General features: G+C 47.2%; 1 protein-coding gene across 1 annotated transcript in view; it reads left to right on the forward strand.

Annotated features, from left to right (window-relative positions):
* LOC126278940 (protein dachsous) overlaps positions 1-11,689 on the forward strand; it is a 287,615-nt gene extending 275,926 nt beyond the window's left edge. Inside the window, exons 26-27 of the mRNA XM_049979218.1 lie at positions 4,809-5,738; positions 8,728-11,689. Of these exons, the coding sequence (XP_049835175.1) occupies positions 4,809-5,738; positions 8,728-10,314 (2,517 nt within the window). The 3' untranslated portion in view covers positions 10,315-11,689. The remainder of the gene's footprint in view (positions 1-4,808; positions 5,739-8,727) is intronic.
* The last annotated feature ends 8,284 nt before the right edge of the window (positions 11,690-19,973 follow it).

Here is a 19,973-nt window from a genome sequence, read left to right on the forward strand (position 1 = left end):
ATGTTCATGTCTGGGGAATTTTGTGGCCAGCGGAAGTGTTTAAACTCAGAAGAGTGTTCCTGGAGCCACTCTGTAGCAATTCTGCACGTGTTGGGTGTCGCATTGTTCTGCTGAAATTGCCCAAGCCCTTCGGAATACACAATGGACATGAGTGGATGCTGGCGATCAGACAGGATGCTTACGAACTTGTCACGTGTCAGAGTCCTAGACGTATCAGGGGTCCCATAGCACTAAAATTGCACACGCCCGTCCATCCGCTCGATACGATTTGAAACGAGACTCGTCCGAGCAGGCAACACGAGTGACCCCTCGGCCTCGAAAGCCCGTATCGACTATGTTTCGTTGAATCGTTCGCACACTGACACTTGTTGATGGCCGAGCACTGACATCTACAACAATTTACGGAAGGGTAGTACTTTTATCTCGTTCAACGATTCTCTTCAGTCGTAGTTGTTCCCGTTCTTGCAGGATCTTTTTCCGGCCGCAGCGATGTGGGAGATTTGATGTTTTACCAGATTCCTGATATTCACGGTAAAGTCGTGCAATGGTCGTACGGGAAAATCCCCATTTCATCGTTACCTTGGAGATGCTGTGTGTCTAATCGCTCGTGCGCCGATTATTACACCACGGCCAAGCTCACTTAAATCTTGATAATGTGCAGTTATAGCAAAAGTAAACGATCTAATAACTGCGTCCGACACTTGTCTCGTATAGGCGTTGCCGACCGCAGCGCCGTTTTCTGCCTGTTTACATATCTCTCTATGTAAATACGCATGCCTATGCCAGTTTTCTTTGGCCCTTCATTGTGACCTTGCAATTACTTCCGTATTACGGGGAGGAAAGTAGTACGGCGTCAGGATATCCACACAGCCAATATGCTTTAAATTTTCTGTCGTTCCCTACATCAGTGACGACTAATGAGAAAAAAGGATGATTCTTCAAAAAGGGTTCATCCCTTTGCTTGTTATGCTTCTCCTCAAGACAGGTAGCGTTTTGTCTTTTGTTATTTACACTTTCAACAAGCTGAATTCCTTCATAGTGGAGAATGGCATAGTGTACTCAGTGAGTACGTTGCGAAAGCAAGAGTTCTGGAACCCGTCATAAGATACGGCATCCACTGCCGTAGTTTTAATTTCATTGCAATCTAATGTGAAGGAGTGCGATAGAAGTCTCATCTGTGTAATTGCATGCACCATAAAATTCTGCGAATAACAAAATGGAATGAGTGCTGTGCATTCTTCACAGCCTCTGAATGTATCACCAGTTGTTAAGGTGAAATTATTTGCATCCAGCTAACGTGGCTGTCACGATACGTCTAAATGTAGGTCTTGAAAACTGCTGGTGTAATTGTGTATTTGACCAATGGTATGCCTCTATGCACGTAGGTACAAAGTTTTTGAGTTACTGCTAATTTAGTCACATTGGTATCACGCTGTGCAAATACGTTGAAATGCTATGTGATTTTATTTCGGTGATTAGGAAACGAAATCAACAACGAAATTGACAGTACGAGCACATTGCTGTTCGTTTGTATGTAGGATGTTTTATGCCGTTGGCTCTGACAGCATACAGTGGCGCTTCAAGATGGGCGCTACGCATCACGATTTCAGAACGCTGAACAGAAGACCGGGACTATCTTTCGACACAGCACCATCAACAAACATACAGTTACATTTCATTAAACGGAAATCTCCCATGCCTTTAGCTGCTGCTATTGTGTCCTCAAAGAAGCGAAGACGTTGAGATCAGTTTGTGCAACAACAACTTTCAGTGGAACAACGGCGATACCGTTAGTAATGCGTAGAAACATGAGCTCGATGCTGTATGGCAACAGATAAGCTGAGTCATACACTATCTAATGAAATCAACTTTGGATACCGATGTTGTTCCATCGTAGACATCGACGTAATGTCTGGTAGCATATGGAAATTCCATAGCTTCGTGAGGTCCCCATGACAAAATTCGGCGAAGAAAATGTATTACCACACCGCCTGCAAGAACTCCGTGAAGCATTTATCCAACACTGCTTCCTCTTACTGCCTAGATATCTTGCGAAAAGACCGTAAGGTGGAGTTAAAGATCACCGAGCTCATACAGAGTAAATAGTTGTTCTTTCCATGAACTATTCATGAGTGGAAGACGACAGGGACGGGGTGTGACAGTGGTACGTGAAGTACTGTCTGCCACACATGGTAAGATACAGGTGTACATGAGTATGTAGCTGGGGCCACAGACGAGTTCAGAGAAATATATTCATTAGGGGAGGCAGGACATGTGGCACGTCTCCAATGGACGAGTGAGCACTAATTATGGGCCTGTGTCCAGTTGATTTCATCTTTCGGCAACTTGCAGCAATGTAATGGTTAAAAAAGCGTGACATTATAAAGGTGGATCATATACGGGAAGAGCTTGCCAGAATGCACGGGAAAATAAAAATCTAGTTCTACAGATTTTGCAGACGGAATGGGATGCGTCGGAATGGCTAGGCGCGTAAGTAGGTTTTCTGCCTTCAGTCAGAGAAAGATTAAAACTGAAACATTTCCAGCCAACTGAAGGGACGGTACACCTTGTGACAGGCTGTAGACACCCTACACCAGACAGGCAAACAGCCAGGACCAGCGTGTGAATGGGTCGAAACTCAAAATGTAACAGAAGCTTTACGTGATGTAGAAAAATATAAAACACTGTGTGAACTTTCTGCAAAAGTACTAGCCCACATTCGGAAAGAGGACCAAAGGGAAATGGGCAGCGTGGCGAAAGATAGGGGAGAAAGCTGTGTGCGCTGAGGAGCACACACTGGCAGCAATTAGATCGAGCTTATATTCAGGTTATGTTTTTTGCCAGAAGCGATTTGGATGGCCTACGATTCAGGCCATTCCTGTGTAGATTAGATATTAAACTAGTTGTGATTAGAAAGGTTATAGAAGCGACTTCCTCACCTAGCGAAATCTAGGAACAGGGAGAGGTCTAAAGGTCGGATTAAGTAGATGGTTTGGCTCTTGCTAACCTTCTGACAAAACCAAACAAGTCACGAGTTGTAGAGGTGCGCTCGGTGGTTGGGCATGGTACTAGTGGGCATCTGTAATTTAGACATAGTTAAAGTATTTTGTGATCAATTGAGTAAATAAACTGTAATTATATAAATGTGGCAGTAGTTTGTGGTAGGTGGTGGAATCCCGCCCACTTGCGTGTAGTTATGGACGAGTACTAGCCCTCTCGAGTGGCTGCTGAGGATGTGGATAAATTATTGTAAATCGGAGATATGTAGGGCGATTCAAACGTAATTGTACACACTTCTTGGAAGTAAAATAAGCGTAAAATATTAAATAAAGTTGTGTCTGAAACTTTTATTTCCGAGTAGCGATGCATAACTTGATTTGTAGTAGGCATTACATGATGGGCCAGTACAGGCTTCTGGCTTGTCGTGTTGGCTTGCATATCGGCTGCTGTTACTTTGTACACCTCTCTACCCTGCTCGACTCCTTCTGTCGTAACATGTCTTTGACATTGGTGTGGTCTGTTGTACTCTACGGCGCTGTTGCAGTGTAGACGTATCGCATACACCCATTCTGTCAGTAAGTCATAGACTGCAGTCGTTGTGTATATTGTGATGGGCTACTCAGACCACGAATACGCGGATATGCACCTTTACTCTGCACCAGAGGCGATGCACGAGTGGCAAGATGGTGGTATACGGAAACGTTTCCAAACAGAAGAGTACCGAACCATCAGACTTCCACAGCTCTGGACAGTGGTTTAGGGGACTACGGCGTTCTCGGCGCGCGACTGTTACGTAGGTAGCAAATCGCGACTGTTAAGTAGGTACCAAATGGATGGAGTGGGTGTTCAGAACATCCAGGAAATTGTAGAAAAAGATCCGATCGTAAGCACTCGCCTTATAGGTGCCACTGTAGGGGTTCCTCAATCAACTGTGTGGCACCTGCTTCAGAGACAGCAATTCCATCCATTTCACCTGCAGAAGATACAGGAGCTGACACCTGTGAACTACCCTGGACATCAGAATTTCTGTCAGTGATTTTTCATTCATTGGATATTATTTACAGACGAAGGCGTCTCTACCGGTGCAGGTATTGTGAACGCTTATAACATGCACCTGTGGACATACGAGAATCCTCGCGTAACTGCACCACGAGGAAATCAACATGATTTCGCAGCTAATATTAGGTGTGATATAGTGGACAATCAGTTACTCGGACGTCATGTTATTCCAGAGTGCCTGACTGGCAGAGTGTATGGGCAGTTTTTGGAACACGAATTGAGTGGTCTGCTGCACGATGTCCCACTAACTACACGAACCAACTTATTGTTCGCGTACGACGGTGCCCCTGCATATTTCAATAGGGGGGCAACAGAGTATCCCAGTGTTGCCTGGACTGATAAGTGGGCGGGTCGTTCAGCACAAGCTGCTCGGCCGGCCGTACCTCCGGATGTTGCCCCTCGGACTTTACCTTTGGGCCGTCTCGAGGAGCTCGTGTACGGTGTTGCAAGTGACAATGTGGCAGGACTACAGTAGCGAATGAACGTGGCTCTGCAACTGTGCAGAATTACATGAACAGAGCGTGCAGCAGTAACAAGTCGAGCATGATACTGTCTTCGTCTACAGGTAAGATGCTAGAACGTGTTTTTGGGTTGTATGTAGTTGTTACGAATTTCGAGTCCCCCTTGTCGTTCCTTTATGAGAAGAATTAGTTTTGTGTCGCCGTCTCGCACTTGTGATACCTACTCGACTGCATAACCCCGAAACAAAGCTGTTTCGCAGAAACGTTATGAACGCTCGGCACGGACAGGTGGTGCGCGCGACGGACGGCGCGCGGCCGCCGCTGTCGACGCTGGCGCCGGTGCGCGTCGTGCTGCTGGACGAGAACGACAACGAGCCGCGCTTCCCCGTGGCCGAGTACCTCGAGTTCGTGGCCGAGAACGAGCCGGCGGGCACGGCCGTGTTCACGGCGCGCGCCACCGACCTGGACCGCGGCGAGTTCGGCCGGCTCAACTACTCGGTGGCGGGCGCGGCCGACGACGCGGGCCGCCTCTTCCGCGTGGACGCGGCCACGGGCCTGGTGACGACGGCGGCGGCGTTCGACTACGAGGCGCGCAGCCGGTACGCCTTCTCGCTGCGCGCCACGGACCGCGGCGGCAAGGCGGCGGCGGTGCGCGTGCGCGTCGAGGTGGAGTCGCGCGACGAGTTCCACCCGCAGTTCACGGAGCGCACGTACCGCTTCGCGCTGCCCGCCGGCCGTCTGCCCGCCGGCTACGTGGTGGGGCACGTGGCGGCCACCGACCGCGACAAGGGCCCCGACGGCCGCGTCGTCTACCAGCTGACGACGCAGCACCCCTACTTCAAGGTGAACCGCACGACGGGCGCCGTCAGGCTCAAGAAGAAGCTGGACGACGCGGCGGCGGCGCTGGAGGCGGGCCGCGACATCAGCCTCGTGGTGACGGCCAGCTCGGGCCGCCAGGGCTCGCTCACCAACATGACCGTCGTCGAGATCGCACTCGACCCGCGCGCCGCCGACGTCGACGCCGACCTGGCGACTCCGGTGGCGGGCGGCGGGGGCGGCGGCGCGGCCGAGGGCGGCGGCAGCGACGCGGCCGTGTCGGCGGCGGCGGGCGGGCTGGCCGACTGGGCGCTCGGGCTGCTCATCGCGCTCGTGCTGCTCGTGCTCGCCTTCGGCGCCGTCTTCCTCTTCCTGCACGTCCGCAACAGGAGGCACAAGAAGGTGAGAGCTCCGGTCCTCTTCGGCACGCAGTCTACGGGGCTTCCGGCAGAATTTTTCCCAGTATTGGCTGTTTCACAATTCCTGTTACACACTTCTGAAGGTTGTACAGAGGAATTAGTAGATGTAGTTTTACATGAAACGCATGTCCAGGAACGTCATCCACCGACATTACACGGCGTCAAAGATACAGGCGCCGGCGCCTGTAAATATATCTGTAAACAGGGTGTTTCCGAGATAATGCTACCAACTTTCTGGAATAATCGAGAAGGATAAATGTATCAGTTCCAGGTAACACTTCCTGTACCAAAAAGGAACGAGTCGAAAGTTATAAGCGAAAACTGTTCTGATACCTCAGACAGAGCAGTACATGTACCCTTACTGCTGTTCCTAAGATTGTGGGACATGGAACGTTTAGACATGGTAGTACGGACCAAAAAAAAAGAAAAAATATCCAGTAAACATGGGTCCTAACATGCATACCTCAGGACCTATAAGCACTTGTTCATCTTCGCTACTATGCAACGTATCTCCTCGGTTGAACAAGTTCTTATAGCTTTTAAGGTATGCCAGTCCATGTTTAACAGACATCTTTTCTTGTTTTGGTCCACACTATCACCTCTGAAAACTGCCTACCCTGCTATCTTAGCAATAGCATTACCAGTAGATGTACTCCACTGTCAGAGGTATTAGAACAGTTTTCGCTAACAAATGTAGATTCGGTCGTTTCTGGTGCAGGGACCCTTACCTCAAGGTCATACATTTATCCTTCTCCATTATCCTTGAAAGTTCGTAGCATCATCACGGTATCATCCTGCACATGTATACATTTAGAGACACCGGCGCCTCTTACTTTGACGTCGGATGTCGTTTCCGGACACGAGTTGCCACGTACATCTTGATTTACTAAGTCCCCTTTACAACCTCTAGAAGTGTGTAGCACCAATTGTGAAACATCCTGTATGTAAGAGCACCATCATGTCGTTATGCTGCGGGTGGCTTTCATTAGGATACTTACTGTAGTGCCCTCTGGCACAGTGCCACATTCCGTTATTATGCAGAGTGTTTCAAAAATACTTTCACAAACTTCGGGGACAGATTCCTTACACCAAAACAAGAAAAGAGTTCATACAAACATAGTCCGAAAATACTTTGTTTTCGAACTATTTATGAAAAATAACTTTCAACGGCTTTCCGGGTGCAACCCAACTTCACTTAGCTATGCACCTGTTTCACTCATCCTATGCTACAAGGAACTGTCACCAGGGACACTTCTTTGCATGTACTTCAATTTTTGCGGCGCTATCGTTAGTTTACTTGTAGAGCAACGTTTTGCAAGAAGGTTCTTATCTGTGTTTGCTTTTTTTCCAACGGTTTTTGGTGTGTCACCTACCACCAACCAAATTCCCACGAAACTGATTCCATTTTGATATCTCAAAACAATGGGCCCAGAACGTATCTCTCTCAACATCCCTTGGGTATTACCTTATACACCACTGTGCTGGGCGCTGACAACCGTCTCTCGATCTTAGCAATAGTGCCTTAGACACCCGTTTCGCTTCCGTGGACAATCCATCTCCCGCAGTCGGGCGAAGAGCGAGGGCTACCACAGACTGCCGAGTCCACATTTGATGTCCACCAAATACCGATACGCTGATGAGAGGCCAGATTTATGTACTGCATTTTTTTCGAGCCGCACTATGGCTGCTAGGATCTGTCATCTTATTAGTTTATGCAGGCCATAGTGCTCCACACAGACCTCTTAGCCAGCATACGCGGCTCTCGTAGTGGCCCAGAGTCGGAGACTGCGTGGAGTTGTTTTGTTTGCCCTTTAATGTTATCTTTTATTTATTTGCCGCAGTGATCTATGTTTATAAGAAAAATACATAAAGCTGGCTGTAGGAAAATATACACTGATATTGTATTTCAAGACGAGAACAAAAAGAAGACAGAGAGTAGAAACAGATGCCCCTTCACTAACACCACCTGGGGAGGGGACTCGGTCTTGAACTCAAAGTCCGGCGTCTATATGTGATGCTATTCCTTGTTTGTTATTACCCACATGAACACCACGTCTAGGAAAAACTCGGTTTGTTCCGTCCAACCGGATCTAATCTAACATACAGGGACGGATTGCTACCGGAACTGGAGGAAAAAAGATCGTATGAACAAGTGTACAGAAATGCTGGCCACGTGCCCGGCGTGTGATTGACGCAGCATGCTGTAATCAGCAGAATGGTCCGGTATTCATGCCAGGAACAAGTCCAGATGACTATCGTGTACAGCGGGTGATGTTTGTGTACAGCCACGGTCGAAAGGCAGCACTGCTATACCAAAACAAGTACCCTCACAGACACCAACCACATCACACAACATATGAAGCCCTTTTCGGGCGTTTGTGTGCTCGTGGGTCATTTCACACGGACGAACGTACAGGGAGGCTAGGGACTGTATGTACACGAGATTTGGAGGGCAAGGATCTACCGGCTCTTGGGACGCCCGCCAACATGTAAGCCAAAGTACAATTATGTGTATCCTGCATGACAACTGCTACTGTCCCTATTACCTACAACGAATGCAAGGATTATTAGCAGAAGATATCCCTATGGGAATGATTTTGTCATGGTTTTTGCACCAGACCATCAAAATTACGGAATTTTTGTCATCAGTCTACATAATCGTCTCTGTGGCTTACAGACACGGCTTGCGGTTAGAGGAACTGTCATTCGTCAGCGCTGTCTAACGTGGCAACGATGTATTCCTGTACACATGTTCATAGGACCGTTTTCCTCCATTCCCAGGCAGGGATCTGTCCGTGCAGTCTAACGGTTTACCCTGTATATTAGTGTTGTTTGATAGTGTGCTTGTTAGGCTACAAAACAACTACTACGTACGTTAGTAAGTAACTACGGAACAATATCCTCCCGGCGACGAACGGATAAATGCGGAAAAAGTGCGACGCGAGCGTAATGTGCGCCGTCGCGTGTTGCAGGTGAACAAGCCGGCGCTGAGCGGCGGCGCCAGCGTGGGCGGCAGCGCCGACGGCTTCGTCGACCCGAGCGCATTCGACACGATCCCGATCCGCGGCAGCGGCGCCGGGGGCGGCGGCGGCGCGGCCGGCGTCGTGCAGGGGCCGGCGTCCCCGTTCGGGCCGCCCAAGTACGACGAAATCCCGCCGTACGTGGGCGCCGTCGGCGTCGGAGTCGGCCCCGTCGTCCACCGGAACAACAACAACTCGGCCAGCTCCAATTCGGGCGCGGCCACCACCTCGGAGCTGTCGGGCTCCGAGCAGTCCGGGTCGAGCGGGCGCGGGTCGGCCGAGGACGGCGAGGACGTGGAGGACGAGGAGATCCGCATGATCAACGAGGGCCCGCTGCAGAGGGACTCCGGCATCCACCACAGGCAGCCCGACGACGACAACCTGTCGGACGTGTCGGTGCACAACACGCAGGAGTACCTGGCGCGCCTCGGCATCGTCGACACGGCGGCCAACACGGCCGGCGCCGCCTCCGCCTCGTCGCGCCGCTGCTCCGACGCGGCGGTGGCGGCGGGCGGCGCGGGCGGCTCCGCCAAGGACGGCGGCGCCTCGGCGCTGCTGCACCACCAGGGCGTCGGCGTCGGCGTCGTGCCCATCGACATGTTCGACGAGGAGGCGGCCGGCGAAGCGGACATCGCCAACCTCATCTACGCCAAGCTGAACGACGTGGGCGGCGGCGCCGGCAGCGAGCGAGGCGGGGCCGGCGGACCCGGCGGCTCCGGAGCGGGCGGCGGCGGCGGCGGGGGCGGCGCCGCGTCGGAGGACGGGGGCGCGGGCTCGACGGCGGGCGCCGACCCCGTCATGGTGATGGGCGGCTTCGCCGGCACGCACCAGCCCTCCATGACCGGCTCGCTCAGCTCCATAGTGCACAGCGAGGAGGAGCTGACGGGCAGCTACAACTGGGACTACCTGCTGGACTGGGGGCCGCAGTACCAGCCGCTGGCGCACGTCTTCAGCGAAATCGCGCGCCTCAAGGACGACACGGCGTCGGTGCAGAGCACCAACAGCGGTGCGTCCGGCGGCGGCGGGGGCGGCGGCGCGTCTCTGGGCGGCAAGTCGGGCGCCGGCTCGTCGGTGAGCAAGGCTCCGGCGCCGCCCCCGCCGCCGCCGCCCGTCAAGACGGTGCCGCCGCCGCTGCTGACGTCGGTGGCGCCCCGCTCGATAGCGGCGCCGGTGCTGGCGTCGCGGTCGGCGCAGGCGGGCGCGGGGGCGGGCGCGGGGGCGGCGGCGCAGGCGGCCGTGCCGGCGCACCACCAGCTGCTGCTGCTGCCGCGCTCGCCCATCAGCCACGACGCCAGCGGCTCCGGCTTCAGCACGTCGGCCGCCATGTCGCCCAGCTTCTCGCCGTCGCTGTCGCCGCTGGCCACGCGCTCGCCGTCCATCTCGCCGCTGGTGACGCCCGGCGTGCCCACGGCGCACCACGTGGTGTCGCTGCCGCGCCAGCAGCCGCTGGCTCAGCCGCAGCGCGCCGCCGCCGCCGCCGCAGCCGCCGCCGCTGCAGCGGCAGCCGCCGTCGCGGCCGACACGGAGCTTCGCATCTGAGGCCGACCTGCTGCTGCCACTGCTCAGCCGTGCTGTTCTACGCGACATTCGTCTTCACACCGAGGCGCACGCTGTTCGCCGTACCGTCGTGTCCCCAACAAACAACTTATCAGATCTCATTTGCTGACTCTGTGTAGTTCTCTTATATTTTTGCCGTTCCACCACTTCACATACATCACTGAACCAGTTCGAAACCATTAATATCCAGTCACTACAGGGTTTCGCAGTAAAAATAAAAATGTGTTTTGTCGCAAGCTACGTTTTCCGTCGACACGTAATCAGTATGAGTCCTGCCAGTTAATCACATTTTTGCTCAATAGAGGGACCTTTAAAATTTTTCACCGTGAAAGGGAAAATAAAGTATGTAACACTGTTTTGCCGTGTCCTTACAATATCGTCGATTATTTAGCCCAGCTAACCTGCTCTACAACTAAGAGAACTGCCAGGTCATTGAGAACTTGTCTCATTACTTAGCATTAATATTCGAATTACACTATTTCTGAAATCCCCACCCGTTCGCATCGTCACGAAGTGTGTAAATGCTCGACTCGTTTCTGTCGGTGCTCGGGCTCGTGTATACCTCTGAACTTCACCCGCTACGTAAGAAATAGTACAATTTCTCAATGATTTTTCAAGTACAGTTACTGCCTTGTATAAATATAATGTTTATTGATTCTGTGCCAAATAAGATTCATTTCACGGATGAAATGTATTTATTCTTGTGGGTGTTCTCGGACTCTCGTTACTGTAAACAGAACCGGCATGTGTCGCACCACACTTAGCCCTTACTTAATTTTCTCTGATGTAAACAAAATGAGTTTGCAACAAAAATGGCTAATTTCCAGCAGCAGGGCTACGGACAGTGAACTGTGTGTGTGTGTTATTAACAGACGTGTAGAACCTCACCGAGTAAAGACACTGAACGAGTGCTCTGTACATAAGTGTGATCTTATAAACATGTATAAATGAGTGTAGTTACTGAGTCCATGTAAATACGGACAAGCATGAAAACAATAATCAAAATTTTCGTAAATGCAGTGACTATTTAACTGTAAATTTATTTAAATGTGTAGCTAAATGATGATGTATGTAAACATTGGAAAAAAAGTGTGGAATGAGAGAATACATATTGCTCAAGGTGAAAATAAATGTTTTATTGCAGAACTGTTTGTATATTGACTGTTCACCAATGTTTCAGTGACAGTGCTGCGTGAAATACCATTTCAATAAATGTCGTCGGTTAAAGTACACACGTGTACAATCCTTTGCCAATTGTCAACAGATTTTAGAATGACTGACAAAATTATTTGTTCGTATGTTTCTTTATGTAAAACAAATCAAAACGACCATGGACTGCTTTTATTGTTTTTGGAAATGTATCTTTTGTGATTGATGGTTGAACAAATCAGCATTAGATGGCAAAGAAAGTGTGTACCTCAGTAATGTTACTGTCATTCTCTCATATTTGCCTCACTCTCAGTTGTATTATATTACAATTGCAATGTGTAAAATTGTATTATGTCTCTGCGTGATTGTGTAATGTATGTGAAATACGTTGTACAAAATAAAACGTTTTCTACCATTTTAGAAAGAAATAAAAATTTTTCATGTAGTCATTTCATTCCTTTCGTAGCTTACCCATTAACACCAATAAAATATTTAATTTCTTAAAAAAGCGGTATTTAAAAACATATTGCTGTATTATGACTGTGTCCTGGAACTTAGTTTTTACAGAATGTAAAGAAAAATTACACTACTGTTGCGGAATTTGTTTCTCTGCAATCAAGGGATTTTTCTGTGGAAATGCAAGCTGCTGGTAACGAGTAGCATTTTCTGTAATTTGGCAAGATAGCTTTTTGATTTTTCTGTAATTTGATGAAACAGTGCATTGGACACAACCCAAGCAAACGAATGAAGCTGATATCTGATTAGCCTTTATATTAAAAAAAGATTAATATCTTACCTGACATGTACACATTCATTTCCAGTAACTTGCTATAACACATCTCACAGTTATTTGAAAAAGCTGTTAAATATGCAACAGAATGAGTTCTCAATTTTACACACATTCAATATTTTTGTGTGCAGTAATGTAAATCAGTTTCTCAAACAAACAAAAATGCTAGTTCAGTTATGACATTGTTGGCATGACATTGCAGAAAAAAAGCGAAATAATGCAACACTGTAGTTTATCCTGAGAAGTATCAACAAGTTTGTTTGTAGTCTGTGATTCTGCCACCACTGTTCAACTGAAGAGTAGTAGCCTCTTGTGTACAGTGCCGAAATGCGACAGCTAGATACATCTAGTTCTAGAATGATGAGGCAAAACATTATGACCACCTGTTTAATAGCGTGTTGCTCCACTTTTCAAACAGAGTACAGCAGCGATTCTGCTTGACATTAATTCAATGAGTCCTTAACTGGTTTTGGGGACCATGCTTCACCATAGGTCAGCTCAGATCGGGCAATTCCTGTAAATTACGGGCCACTGGTTCCCACGTGTGCAACTGGCACCCAATATATACAGATTAGGATCATTTGCCGGGCCAAGACATCAATGTGAGTTCACTACCAAGCTCCTCAAACCACTGGAGCATCATTCTGACCCTGTAGGGGAAGACATCAAGCATTAAGTGATGCAGTTGGTCCTCAGTAATATCTACATAGTCCACAGGTGTCATGTTGACTTCAATTACAACCACATGTCTCATTGGAGCCCAACTCAATGTACCCCACTGCAAAATTCTTCACTCACCAGCCAGTATCTGTGGCACGGTGCGTGTTTCGAGCAGCCATTCGCCTGGCTGACACCGTGTTAGGAGAAAACCATCGAAATGCAGTTCGTGTGACCAGACATCCCGTGTCTACTAATCCACACTGAAAGCTCAGTGATGCTGTGCCCACTTCAGTCGTAATTGACGATGTTGTTGGGTCAAAATAAGAACAAGTAGGGGTCGTATGCTGTGGAACTCCGTGTTCAACAATGGCCTTTGAACAGTATGCTCCAAAACATGTGTGCCTGCACCAGCATGGTATTATATGTTGCACTATATGTTGTCAGATATACCACAGATTACTGCCTATCCTACTTTACACAGCGAGCAACCCTCCAATATCCACACTTAGTGATGACCCATGGACGTCCAATACCATGTGGCCTATTTGTTATTTCATCGTCCTTCAATCACTTTCTGCAGATGCTCGCGACATAGTACGCGAAAAGCCGAACAGCTTCACTGTTTAAGACATTCTCGTTCTCAGGCTGTGGTCTATAACAATCTGACCTTTGTCAAAGTCACTTATATCAGTGGATTTCCACATTTGCGGTCCATATCTTCTCTAAAACGACTACCCATTCATCTCTGTTCCGCTTATGTTCTTTCGTTACCGTGTCAAGTGACTGAAACACTATGAGAAGGCATTGAATCTCGTGGTGGGCAGTGGTCATAATGTTTTGTCCCATCAGGGTATGTACATTCCATTGTACCACTTGTTACTTCATCTTCCGTCCACATATGGGGTGCTGGAAATAGAAGAGCAAAACTCTGTTCTCTAGCCCAGATGGGCCAATTGGGACTGACGAAACAGCATGTTATCCTATGCCAGTAATGTCACGGGATGTGAGGCACTACTTCTCATTCAAGTGGCTCCTCATGTGGCATAACAAGGTTGAGTGCAGCTAGTACTTCACACAACTTTTAAGAAAATCGTACAGCCACATGCTTCCTGTGTAGCCAGGACCACTTGACACGGTAAATAAATGATCAAACATTTCAACCATGCACAATATATCTTTTTGGTCACTAAGCTAATCAATATGTTTGAAGAAAAGTGACTGAGGGCGTACCTCTATTCGTGAAATGATCATGCCACTATCTGTAAGTACATTTAAACAATGTGCCATCCTTATTTTCCATATGATGTCACAACATATGGAGTGGAGAACACTCAGTTTCTTTGTAGAATGAATCAAGAAGCAAGACCATATCACACTGACCCTTAGAAGGTAGGAAGGAACGAAGGTCTCTTGAAAGTCTATGTATCATCACTAACATTTAATAGAAAAAGTGTACCTTTATTACACTTATTCATTCGATTTCCACTTCCCGTGGTTCATTACACAAACCCATTGTGACAACATCCATATCGTTCTTCATCGTATTACCAACGGATCCTACTACACAGTTGAAATCAGGCTTCATCCGGTGGCTCTGGTGGTGCATCCTCCCAGGATACAATTGTTTGCTTTCCAGCTGTTTGTTACAGCTCATAGAGTTCTTTGACATGTAACACAGAGATTGGCACAAAGTCAAAGTCTTTCTTTTCTTTTTTATGTTTTCTGATATTCGAGTCAGGAGATTGCAGTTCATTTCTCAGCTTCCTCGCTGCTTACATGCTCTGTTTTGAACAAGTTACTGTTGCTGTTTTGTGCCTTCGAAATGAAGATTTTGGCAAGTACTGCAGGAAATAGACGGCCGGAGGGGCCACGCAGTTCTAGGCGCTTCAGTCTGGAACCGCGCGACCGCTACAGTCGCAGGTTCGAATCCTGCCTCGGGCATGGATGTAGTTAGGTTTAAGTAGTTCTAAGTTCTAGGGGACTGATGACCTGAGACGTTAAGTCCCATAGTGCTCAGAGCCATTTGGACCATCATCATCATCATTTTTTTTGCAGGAAATAGTTTGCACTAATTGCACGCGGGAAGTTCCAGCATAATGCTTCCACCAGTCCAAGATTGGTCGCCGCATTTGTTTTCTGCATTCACAGAATAGCTAGTTTCACTGCATTTCAGTCATATTTTGCTTTCATTAACGATTACTGCCACATCCATATTCTCTTCCTCATCCTATGCGTCGTCAGTGACACTGATAGCGCCATCGCTACTGTCTGGTATGCCTCTCTCCATTCTGGCGTTAACCTCTTTGGCGAGAGTCTCACTAATGCTTACTCCCATCTCCATGTGCTCTTCCACTTCCATAGGCACATTCTGATGTTTCGCATCACGTATGTTATTAGCGACGCTGATACCAGCTTCGTTGATTGCCTAATTTTATTGTCAGCATTATTTCCCCCCTTGCTCTTCGTCTGTTCTCTCACTCTCGGGCTCTAATGTACCCTTAGCAGTGTGTCTGCCCTGAAAGAACAGCAGCGTATGTCATTACTCGTTGTTGATTTGTTTCAGTAGACAACTGCACAGTGCGTCTACGGGCACAACGTTCCCTCATGTGTTTAGTGGAATTGCATGCGGACCATGTGCAGGTTGATTTTCACACACAACACACGCCCTATGACCACGATCACATAAGATGGTATCCGCTTTTGTTGAGCTATTCAGTCGCCATTTCATTTGCCATGCAGAAATTTTCAGTCCACACTTCTTCCACGATACCATAAACTGTCCCGTAAAAGCTAAGCACCTCTCTGATCTTCACGAACGCAAATTACAGACTCTCACTGAGCGCAAGCCAATAGCTGCGTTAAGTTACTGAGACTGTGCTGACAGATCCATTATTATGCTTAAATTTTATGCTACCATCAGTGTTCCTGACTATGCGTTCGAAAACTTCGTTATTTATACATTTTGCATATGTGTTATTCACAGAGTTGTTAATTTAAATAACTGTCACTTTCCCATTAATCATTCATTTCCGGATAGCGAGGGACGTAGGCTTTTCGGTGTTCCTCTCAAAACTAGATATCAGTGCTTCTCTCCTCGAAGAAGACATGTTACAGTTCAGTCCACACACCCCTTCAGCACAAAACGAGCGCAACGCTGCACAAAGCTGCAGCGTACCCCGGCCGCCACAGCAGCCGTACGCGGACTGCTGCAGAGGTGGACGGTGAAGGGACGAATGATTACTCAAATGCGTCTTCGCTCTCTGTAATTTGTCTATTATGTATTCACGGTCCCTAAGGGAATGATAAGTAGAGTACTGAAGTACATTCCTAGATTCCTAGCTTAATGCACTCTGAAAGAAGGCTTTCGCTGTATAATTCCGGTCTATCCTCAAGCCCCTACTAGTTTATGTTTTCCAGCAGACCTGTGAGCATTCGCTTCAGAGGTGGCTCTGAAATATTTCTTGGATATTAATTTTGTTGCGGCAAATACACAAAACACATTTTATAAAATCTTTATTTATCACTACTCATACAACACTTAAGGCATATAGTTTTGAAAAATTTATTATCACTAGGGCACAGATATTAATTACCTAAAAAACAGTGAAATATGCTAGCATTTATTACCTAAAACTTACATAAATATGACTTTAAAAATGAAATATGACTTAACAGCTCAGCAGCTGTTGTGGCTCAGCACCTGAAGAATAATTTGGAAAATATTTCGAGTAGATTTCCCCACCATGTTATAGTTCTGGGTGGAGATTTTAATTTGCCGGATATAGACTGGGAGACTCAAACGTTCATAACGGGTGGCAGGGACAAAGAATCCAGTGAAATATTTTTAAGTGCTTTATCTGAAAACTACCTTGAGCAGTTAAACAGAAAACCGACTCGTGGCGATAATATATTAGACCTTCTGGTGACAAACAGACCCGAACTATTTGAATCAGTTAATGCAGAACAGGGAATCAGCGATCATAAAGCGGTTACTGCGTCGATGATTTCAGCCGTAAATAGAAATATTAAAAAAGGTAGGAAGATTTTTCTGTTTAGCAAAAGTGACAAAAAGCAGATTACAGAGTAGCTGACGGCTCAACACAAAAGTTTTGTCTCAAGTGCAGATAGTGTTGAGGATCAGTGGACAAAGTTCAAAACCATGGTACAATATGCGTTAGATGAGTATGTGCCAAGCAAGATCGTAAGAGATGGAAAAGAGCCACCGTGGTACAACAACCGAGTTAGAAAACTGCTGCGGAAGCAAAGGGAACTTCACAGCAAACATAAACATAGCCAAAGCCTTGCAGACAAACAAAAATTACGCGAAGCGAAATGTAGTGTGAGGAGGGCTATGCGAGAGGCTTTCAATGAATTCGAAAGTAACGTTCTATGTACTGACTTGGCAGAAAATCCTAAGAAATTTTGGTCCTATGTCAAAGCGGTAGGTGGATCAAAACAAAATGTCCAGACACTCTGTGACCAAAATGGTACTGAAACAGAGGATGACAGACTAAAGGCCGAATTACTAAATGTCTTCTTCCAAAGCTGTTTCACAGAGGAAGACTGCACTGTGCTTCCTTCTCTAGATTGTCGCACAGTTGACAAAATGGTAGATATCGAAGTAGACGACAGAGGGATAGAGAAACAATTAAAATCGCTCAAAAGAGGAAAGGCCGCTGGTCCTGATGGGATACCAGTTCGATTTTACACAGAGTACGCGAAGGAACTTGCCCCCCTTCTTGCAGCGGTGTACCGTAGGTCTCTAGAAGAGCGAAGCGTTCCAAAGGATTGGAAAAGGGCACAGGTCATCCCCGTTTTCAAGAAGGGAAGTCAAACAGATGTGCAGAACAATAGACCTATATCTCTAACGTCGATCAGTTGTAGAATTTTGGAACACGTATTATGTTCGAGTATAATGTCTTTTCTGGAGACTAGAAATCTACTCTGTAGGAATCAGCATGGGTTTCGAAAAAGACGATCGTGTGAAACCCAGCTCGCGCTATTCGTCCACGAGACTCAGAGGGCCTTAGACACGGGTTCACAGGTAGATGCCGTGTTTCTTGACTTCCGCAAGGCGTTTGACACAGTTCCCCATAGTCGTTTAATGAACAAAGTAAGAGCATACGGACTATCAGATCAATTGTGTGATTGGATTGAGGAGTTCCTAGATAACAGAACGCAGCACGTCATTCTCAATGGAGAGAAGTCTTCCGAAGTAAGAGTGATTTCAGGTGTGCCGCAGGGGAGTGTCATAGGACCGTTGCTATTCACAATATACTACATAAATGACCTGGTGGATGACATCGGAAGTTCACTGAGGCTTTTTGCAGATGATGCTGTGGTGTATCGAGAGGTTGCAACAATGGAAAATTGTACTGAAATGCAGGAGGATCTGCAGCGAATTGACGCATGGGGCACGGAATGGCAATTGAATCTCAATGTAGCGAAGTGTAATGTGATGCGAATACATAGAAAGATAGGTCCCTTATCATTTAGCTACAAAATAGCAGGTCAGCAACTGGAAGCAGTTAATTCCATAAATTATCTGGGAGTACGCATTAGGAGTGATTTAAAATGGAATGATCATATAAAGTTGATCGTCGGTAAAGCAGATGCCAGACTGAGATTCATTGGAAGAATCCTAAGGAAATGCAATCCGACAACAAAGGAAGTAGGTTACAGTACGCTTGTTCGCCCAATGCTTGAATACTGCTCAGCAGTGTGGGATCCGCACCAGGTAGGGTTGATAGAAGAGATAGAGAAGATCCAACGGAGAGCAGCGCGCTTCGTTACAGGATCATTTAGTAATTGCGAAAGCGTTACGGAGATGATAGATAAACTCCAGTGGAAGACTCTGCAGGAGAGACGCTCAGTAGCTCGGTACGGGCTTTTGTTGAAGTTTCGAGAACATACCTTCACCGAAGAGTCAAGCAGTATATTGCTCCCTCCTACGTATATCTCGCGAAGAGACCATGAGGATAAAATCAGAGAGATTAGAGCCCACACAGAAGCATACCGACAGTCCTTCTTTCCACGTACAATACGAGACTGGAATAGAAGGGAGAACCGATAGAGGTACTCAGGGTACCCTCCGCCACACACCGTCAGGTGGCTTGCGGAGTACGGATGTAGATGTAGATGTAGATGTAGAATAGAAGTTTATTTAAAGAATTCTTGTTTGTTTATTTAATTTTTTATTCACCATAAAGTAATACAAAATTCACTTCTCAAAATATCGTAAGTATAGTTCTTTCTTTCTGTAGTGTTTGTGGCTAATTTGCACCTATTTTTTGAATGTCTGAATGTTTTATTTTCTAAACACAAAGTTTTGTGTTAGCAGAAGAGCCAACACCGTGTTACGAGTGGAGGCAAAATGCACGCGTTTTAGCGCAAGCAGGCTAGCGTGAGGAGGGAAGAACTATACTGACGTGAGGTCTGGAACATGACAAGGAACGAGAATTCAGAAAGCGGACGTAATTAGTTTGATACTTAACTTTAATCCATTAATGTTGAACGTCGCCCTTGACGGTACATGAGTCACAATATTATCTGTTCAGAATACAATCTTGAAGATAGTCAATATAGTAATTGAATATGGCGCCTTGCTAGGTCGTAGCAAATGACGTAGCTGAAGCCTATACTAAACTCTCGTCTCTGCAAATGAGAGCGTATGTAGACAGTGAACCATGCTAGCGAAATCGGCTGTACAACTGCGGCGAGTGCAAGGGAGTCTCTCTAGACTAGACCTGTCGTGTGGCGGCGCTCGGTCTGCAATCACTGATAGTGGCGACACGCGGGTCCGACGTATACTATCGGACCGCGTCCGATTTAAAGGCTACCACCTAGCAAGTGTGGTGCCTGGCGGTGACACCACACAAAGTAGAGTGAAAAGATCATCTATCGAAACAGTAAAACAATGTTTTTATTTCTACATAGTATTTAAACCGTTTCACATTATTTAATACCGTATGTCAATCTTCAGTATCTGCAAAGTTGCACTGGATCACAAGGTTCATTTTCAGGTTTTCCATTGACAAAGATC

The sequence above is a fragment of the Schistocerca gregaria genome, chromosome 6, assembly GCF_023897955.1.
Source record: "Schistocerca gregaria isolate iqSchGreg1 chromosome 6, iqSchGreg1.2, whole genome shotgun sequence".
NCBI lineage: Eukaryota > Metazoa > Arthropoda > Insecta > Orthoptera > Acrididae > Schistocerca > Schistocerca gregaria.